We start from the raw sequence: 8,579 nt of genomic DNA on the forward strand, positions 1-8,579 counted from the left end.
GTAACGCAATAAAAGTTTAACAATAAATTTATATAAATACAAATTAAATTGCAAAATTGGAAAACTCAACTTATTATAGACTTTTTTATACGTTAGGTCTTACACTTTATTAAATGGGTTGAAAAAGAATCTATTTAGTTCATTATATGATTCAAATTTAAATATAGTAAAACAGCTTTAGATTAAGAAATATTTTATCTATAAAAATTCTCAAATATATAGCATAAAACTTAAAAAATAAGTAAATCCAAAATGTAGATCTTATGCATGCTAAAAGTTTTGCTTCAAAAAGTAGTTAATAAAATAATAAAATAGAATTAAAAAATAAAGTTAAATATAACTAATACTCAGTTTTGTGCTAAAACAGTTTTTAGTACAAAGTTTTATTTTTTTATTTAATTTAGGATCGGACGTACACAGTGATTTTTTTACAATTGGTGCTTTATAATTCTTTTTAAATTAGCTGAACAACATTAATCACAAAAACGAAAAATGCTAATAGTTCATTATTTTCGACTCCCCCTTCTTTTACTTCCAGGAAATGAATCAGGTAGAAACTTTCTTTTTTTCTTCATTTCTTCTTTAAGATTTAGTCCAAAATGCATGTTAACAGTAGGACCCCAAACTTCATTATTTGATAGGTACATTGCTTTCCCTAAAAGTATAATATATAAACTTATTTTATATAAAAAAAAATTATACTACAAACTACTCATATTATTAAAAAAAACTTAAGCATACTTTATCATACATACGAGACAGGCGTAGTTACCATTTTTGCTTGCGCCTGATATATATATTTTTGTTAGTTCACAAAAAAAAAAACTTTAAATTAAGACAGATTGTGTACCGGACAGCTTTAAAAATTATCCTCTAAACTAAAATTGTATAGCTGATTTAAACAACCTTGCTTTTAGTGCATATTTAATAACAATAATTACAGTAATAGATATAACAATAACTTTGTTATATCGCGTTTTAACTATAACAATACTAAGCTATAAATATTTTATTAAATAAAAGTTTTTTACTTGTTTCAGTGTTTTATTTTTTAAATTATATAAAAAAAAAATTTCTCCTATGCTGTACTTGATTAATGCTTTAAGAAAAATTAAGTTTTCTTTTTATATGCATACAAACTTAAACTAAACAAGGGTTGGTTTCTGGAATGTGAATGAGCTTTATATTCTTTTCACAGAAAAGTGAGTATACCTTTTTTATGTTTTTAATAAAAAGCATTTACTAATATGATAGTCTTATATAAAAAAATAAAATAGTTATTACATCTCTAGAATGTAAAAGTATAAAGGTAGTATAAAAAACTTTAGTAAACGTAAATATTATATTTTTAAAGTTTATGAATGGCCTTATAAAACTTTTTTTTTAAATACATACTTTTTTTTTATTATATTAAACGCTACACTTTTAAGTAAAAATTAAAAAATATATGAAACACCTTAGTATGTTTAAATCCAGTTATTTTATTTTTGTGTTCAGTCACCTCTCGCGAAACTACGCACATTGTGTCCACTGCAAAAGTGCGTAACTATACAAGAACTAGCAAATGTTGACTGTTTTCTTATGATGCATTTGATCAAATACAGTTTTTGGAGTTAAATACAGTTTTTGTTAAATACAGTTTCCAACTTTTTTTGTTTCCATAAATAGTTTTCATTTAAATTCTACATATATTTGGAAAGTTTTTTAAATAAAAGTCGGTTTAATATATACAAAACATTTTTTTATTTTTTCACCACCTAAGATTAAACTTGTCTTGCATGGTACTAGAGAAAAATCATACAATACATAATTCTCTATTAACATGCAAGAAAAGTTTAATTTTAGGTGGGTAAGGAACAAACTAGCTAAAATTACGAAAGTTATTTAGTTTAAATGAAACTTTATGCTAATATTCTGATAAAGTGAAAATTTTGTCTTGTTTTATTTTAAAGTATAAAGGGGAGCTAAGACACATAAAATATAAAAAGCAAAACCTTAAAAGTTCATTAAGCTCCTTATGGAAGGCAGAAACTAAAAATTCAAAAATCTCAATGCTATTAAAAATCTATCTCAAAAGATCAACTTTCTTGAAATATATAAAAAATTAAATATAATATTAACAAAATACATATAATAAATCCACAACGTTACATATTTTTCAAGTTAATTGTTGTATATTTTGAGAATTCTAAAATGCGTAACCAAACGAAAGAGTAGATTCGCGTGACTTTATTCTTATTTGTCAGAAAAAAAAAAGAACTTTCAGTTTTTTATTGATAAAAAATTATTAGTTTTTTTTTTAAAGTTTTTGATACTATAAAGAGTTAAGCTGTTTATTATCATTAACAACATATTTAGCTTTCTGTTCAAACCGAAATTACTGTTATAGTTTGTTGACTTTTGTTTTAACTATCAAAAAACATACCGATTATTTCATGAACTTCTTTTCCAAGTCTTCTCGGATCATCAAAACTATCAATTGCAAAAAGGGCGTAATTGTCTCCTTTTAAGAGCGCATAGAACAAGCGAAGTTCAATGAGTAAAGAGCTCTGATGAATTTTGAAATATTCCATGTCACTAAAATGCTTTTTAATTTCCATCAGCTTTGCACAGTGCCCATCTTCTCCGAGAAACTTTTCTTTTAGTCCATTCTCAGCCCCTCCTATATACACCTGATAAAATAAAATAGTTTGAAAAAAAATAGTTTAAAAACTTTTATATTTATAAAAACATCTAACATGGCAAACTTCAATTTGGTTTATAATCAAAATTAATGGCAAAATATTCAGTTTTTATAGCTAAAATGCTGTTTTTTAAACTTGTAAACAAATACCGTTAAATATAAAACACACTAAAACTAAAAAAAAAATTCATATATAAAAATACCATAAGTTAATTTGATTATTGTTATTGATAAACAGTTTTTTCCTTAAGAATTTATAAAAGCTGTTTAATAATCAAAGTATTGAACATTTGTGCAATCTTTTTCGAAGTTAAAAAGGTTTTTGCTTTCTTTTTATAAACTTTATTGTTTTCTACCTGGCTTTTGAACCCTTTTGTGTCTGGAAGTTTGGGAGAAATAGTTTCTTCAACAACCAACATATACATAACGTTTTCGGTATTTTCTGGAGTAAACTCCTCATCTAATGGTTCGCACAACTTTCGTATCAGGAGTCTCACGACAGGAGAAATCCAGGAAAGTTCTTCTGGAATGTTTGGTCCTAATTCGGTTGGTTTGCATGGTTGTTCGTTTTTGTTAAATGACCATTTCTTCCACATGTATTTTGGCTCATTACGCATTCTAATTGGTAGGTCAGAGTCACTTCCATCCCCTTGTTTTCGGTACGGGTTACTGATTGAAAAGTTTTTTATATTTAATGCGTTTAATTGACACATCTTTTTCGGTGGTGTGTTAAAATAATATTAAGTAAAGACATGACTGTTGATGTACAAAAATTTAATGCTTTTGGTTTAAATTTAAGATCAACAATTAGAGATATCAATTTGAGTTCAAGAAGATAAATACATTATAGTTGTATAAGAACTTATAGAGCGAAAAAGTGTTTTGTAAATACATTATTTGAAACATAAAATTTACATAAAATTTCAAAAGTCAGAAAAGTACCGTTTGTGATAAACGACAGGTGGACACAGTTGTGTAAGCTTTATATCATCACCGATTGAACTAATTGAATTCTTGTGGTGATACAAAACTGTTTGCATATACGTCTTCCTTACACTACCTTTGATAAATTGTTGTGGCAAAGAGAAAAAGTCATAAGGTTTAGACTCTCCGGTCAAAGTGTTCCACCTATTATAGTCACGTTTAATAAACTTGAAAAAAATTCAAAACTTGTGAAACTTTAAAAAAGTACTTAAGATGTTTTTACTAATAAAAAGTTGTACCAATAAAGAATATTGTTCAATTATAATAAAGTTGTGAAGACTTCAATTTATTCATATAATTACATTTATTTTTTCAAATTTATAACATAATTTTATGGCGGTATAAGTGAATGGTATCACTGCTTAAGTAACATAAAACTTACTTAATAACAACGTTTTTAGTTGGTTTAAACATTTTAACTCAACTTTCATAGTAGATTTAGTATTAAGTTCTTGTTAGTATTACAATAACTTGATTTTTGTGTCTTTAGTTAATTTCTTTAAAGCTTGTACTGAACAAAATGTATACAGTTTGCACAAATAAAATTTATGATAAATAGACAAAGAAATATGTTTTTAGTGCTTTATTTAATTTAACAAAACAGTCATGGCGTTAAAAAAAAAAGCTGTTGCTTTAGCTTTTTAACGGACAAACTAAAAATCGCTACTTATTAAGTTAAAACTTGTCAATATCTAAGTGTAAAAACACATATTTTAACAACGAAATGCAAACTAAATATACTGTAAAAAATAATCAACTTACCTCAAAAGTTCAAAATCTGTTTACGATTAGTTTTGTACTTAATATACAATACATAGTTTTTGCACTTCGTAAATTTTAAATCAAGAGCAAAGTTAATAGGTATTAACTTAAAGTATCACTACGTTTGGAACACAAGTTTAAACCTAATACATGATACATTAAAACATTAAAATAAAAATAGATTCCAAAAAAAGTATAAGTTATGCTTGATTTAAATTTTATCCTATCATAAAATTGTTACATATAACTGTAAACCCTAGCTAACAAGATAGTTTAATTGATTAATAGTTTTTGAAAGCTACTTTTCATTATTTTTTTGTTTAAAAAAAGGTTTTTGTATAAACATATAAACTTTAAGTTTAAAATATAAGTTGTTAGAACAAACTATGAGTAAACATAAAAAGTTTGAAAAAAAAATTAGCAAAACTTTTTTGTATAGTCTTTACATTTTTTTGTTTGTTTATTTTTTGTTTTTCAAGAAGAATTATTTTGCATTTTTACCAAACAATAAGTAAGTACTATACGAATTGTTAGTAAACGAAACTTAAATGTTTATTAAAACTACAGAGATTAATACAATATTAGTTTTTTTTAAACTAAAAATTGCTTTTAGCAAAGAAATGTTTTGAAGTTTAAAATAGGTTTACTAATACACGTTACTGGTAGAAAAAAAGTAAAGCGTGTTTTACATTAAAACCTGATATTGTATTGTTTGATCATCATTTTTATAGCTATATTTTTTGGAGTATTTTTTTTGAGCTTATGAAGAATATCTAGAGGCTTTTCAGCTTTACTTATCACTGCTCTTAATTCTTCTTTTTCCCAACCTTCTTTTTCATCAATAATTCCGTCGTTAATTTTTTCTTTGTCAATAAAAAATGACAGATTTCTACATCCCAATAAGGCTTCTAACTTTCCATCACCTTCCTCGTTATTTAAAGACCTATTATTTTAAGAGTTTGTAAATTAAAAATTTCTCATCTGCAATCAACATTTAATGATTTAAGATTATAAATTAAGAAAATAAGGTAAAGACATAAACTAAAAACTACCAGGCTAATCGTATAACTTTAATAAGAGTTATCTACGTAAAATTTAATTAGCATGTTTTTTTAATGTCTTGCGTAACACATGAAACTAACGTACTACCTACGAACATAAGTATATAATATAAAGTCTACCTAAGATCCAATTGCATTGTCATGTTATTATTTCCAAACAACTTTTCTTCAAATTTACAAAGAATAGCTTTTTTAATTAGTACATTTTGAAGCTGTTTACTTTTGTGGATCTGAAGAACATCTAATAACTTTTCTAATTGGCTTGGCTGCCCATTTCCAATTACCTAAAATATCATAAGTACACTTTCCTAAGACTAATTTTTTATTGTTTGAATTTAATCGATTTAGAACTTTATTTTTATTTTGAATATTCATATAACATAAAACATAACAAATGGTATAAGTAGTAAATAGCGTGCTAAAAGTTTTTGAATACATTGAAATGTATAAAACTAAAATAAAATCATTGGTGTTTTTTTTAATGTGTTATTACTATTCTAAAGCGAGAGTTAGAAAAAATGAGTGCACGACGTTTGAAATCTTTACAATTATAATTTCGACATATCGAATTATAATATTATTTATTGTTTCTGATTTTTAGTCTTGCCTTTTAAAATTATAATCTTTGTTTAGTAGAACAATTAATACTTTTTTTCATTTTAAACCATTTTAAACATAATTTTACCATAACCCTTTGAAAACTCATTCTAGTTTGATTTATCGTGTAACTAAAAAATAACTTTATTTTAGTGTCAATATACCATAATTTGAATTTATAAAAAACTTAAGTTTTAAGATGTTGACGAGAAAAAAAAAATCTAAACTTATAAAATTGAAAACAAATTTAAATAAAAAATCTTTTATGTACACTAAAGTTACACTAAAATAAAACAGGTTTAATTTACGATCACTTATAGTTGTAATTACAAATTTTATAAACTAACTCTTAAAACAGTGCTATAATCAATTTTTTGTATGATTGTATTTGTTTTAGCTGTAATAATTTACGTTTAATGTTATTTACATTGATGTCATTATGAAAACAAATTTAAAGCGATGTTATGCTAACTTTCAAACTTTTATAGTGACACCTCTGTTGAGAAATGAGAAAGTGTTAATAACTTTTTTAAGAATTAAAAAACAAAAACAAAATCTATGATTACCTTATCGTTTTTTATTATTAAACATTATTAACTTGTCATAAGATAAAATTTGATCATTAGTTTTTTCATAAAAAATATCTAATTCTGATGTAAAAATTTAAATAACACTTTTTTATTTCCGTTTTGTAGTCTGAAATTTGTATTAGTTTTAAAACATACAAACTATAAATTTTTTAGTTTTGACTTTTTTCTTATTTTTAATACTGTTATAACTCCTATTATGATCTTAAGAATTATTAATTCTATTTAAAATCTTTTTTATACTGATAAAATACTTAATTTGTCGAGAAACAAATAAAATATAGTTTTGAATTATGAAATTATATATTTAGAATTAAAAAAATACTAGAAATAAGCGTAATTTTTAAATATTCTATTTTAATTAAATCTATTTATGGAGTTTTAAAATTATTTGAGTCACAAAGAGATTATTACTAATATATTTTCCTTTGAGTATGATCTTATATAATATATTTTTTTATTAACTAAAAAATAAAATGGTAGAAGTAGAAATATTATTTTACTTACTTCTTTTTTTACTGATTCAGCATCATCATCATCAAAATCGTTTTCATCTGATTCAGAACAATTTCCATCCCTGACTAAAAATACATTTTTCAAATTTAAAGCTTGAATTATCGCTTGCAGTCGACTATGCTTAAAAAATTTATGAGCTTTTAAATCAAAGGCCTTACGAGGTTTTAGAAGTTTGAAATATAAAAGTGTATTCAAAAAATCTTTTTAAGTTGATAATATATACTATAACTCTATCATCGTCTTAACTTATTTCATTCTTCTTCAAAAAATATCAGACTCCCAAAATTTTCAAATAGAAATGTATTGCTATTTTACTAAAGTTTTATACATAAATATACACAATAAAAAGTTTTGGAACATTAAGTTCTGTTGGAATATCAACTTTGTCTTTGTTTATGTCAACTACCTAATAGAGAGTCTTCTGTAAAAGTTAATTATGAAAAAGCTTTAGTGAATTTTCTCAATTAACCGTGAAAACATTCTTAAGTTACTCTCTAAGTATACTTTACTCATGCTATCTTAGAATATCTTTTCTTCAACTCGAAAAATTAGGCTCGAAACAGTTAAGTTGGATGTTATAAAAATTACTTGTATACTTGAGTAGTTATTAATAATTTATAATAGTTTTAAAGAGATCTACATAAGGATTTACATAAAGTTAAAGCTTTATAAAGTATAACAGTTTACCTGATAAAATAAAGGTAACTTACTTTGATCATTTTCAAGTTCTTCTGCTAGCTTAGAAAGGTTCGTTTCACCATTTATATCTTCATCAAAAGTTTCCTCTGCTCCAAAATTTTTACCATACTTATCTCCTCTAGATCTAACTTCTGCTGCAACGCACTTGTGCACTACTGCTTTCATTTTTCCTGCAATTTCCATGAGATCAAGAAACATATCAACCAACAACGGGTCTTCTTCTTCACCTTTGGACAAACTTTTTAGATTTGTACTTAAATAAGTTGTACTTTTTTCAAAACTTATATTTTTGTCCTTCATATTTGACTATTTAAACAACTGAATAATAAACTAATTATTTTAACTATTTTAAAGCTAAAGAAATAAATATTACTGTGCGCTTTTCTTAAACAAATGAAAACACTCAGTATAATTTTTATTTACACACAACTATTATAGTTTAATGAACGACAAAAAAAGACAAATAAAATATTTGATCTTAGGACCTGGTGCACGAAGAACTTTTCGGTTATCGAGTCGCACACCACGAATACCTTTTAACGTCTTGTCCAGGACAATTGGGTAAATAAAATAATTTTAAATGTTCAAAATAATGAACTAATAGTTAAGTAGTACAGATTCTAACGAAACAAGTTCGTTTGAACAAAATAATAACAACATTTTCACAGTACTTTTGTTTACTTACTGACA

General features: G+C 24.7%; 1 protein-coding gene across 1 annotated transcript; it reads right to left on the reverse strand.

The window, feature by feature from the left end:
• Window positions 1–414: 414 nt before the first annotated feature.
• Window positions 415–8,199, reverse strand: LOC145838433 (uncharacterized). The gene is made up of 8 exons (XM_082946023.1): window positions 7,901–8,199; window positions 7,182–7,255; window positions 5,611–5,774; window positions 5,127–5,372; window positions 3,626–3,811; window positions 3,040–3,352; window positions 2,426–2,672; window positions 415–655 (listed from the first exon to the last, which is right to left on the reverse strand). The coding sequence occupies exons 1-8, from the start codon at window positions 8,187–8,189 to the stop codon at window positions 507–509; spliced, it is 1,668 nt and encodes a 555-aa protein (XP_082802149.1). The 5' UTR covers window positions 8,190–8,199; the 3' UTR covers window positions 415–506.
• Between the last annotated feature and the right edge of the window lie 380 nt (window positions 8,200–8,579).

This window comes from Thalia democratica, chromosome 6, assembly GCF_965202585.1.
Source record: "Thalia democratica chromosome 6, ktThaDemo2.hap1.1, whole genome shotgun sequence".
NCBI classification, from domain to species: Eukaryota; Metazoa; Chordata; class Thaliacea; order Salpida; family Salpidae; genus Thalia; species Thalia democratica.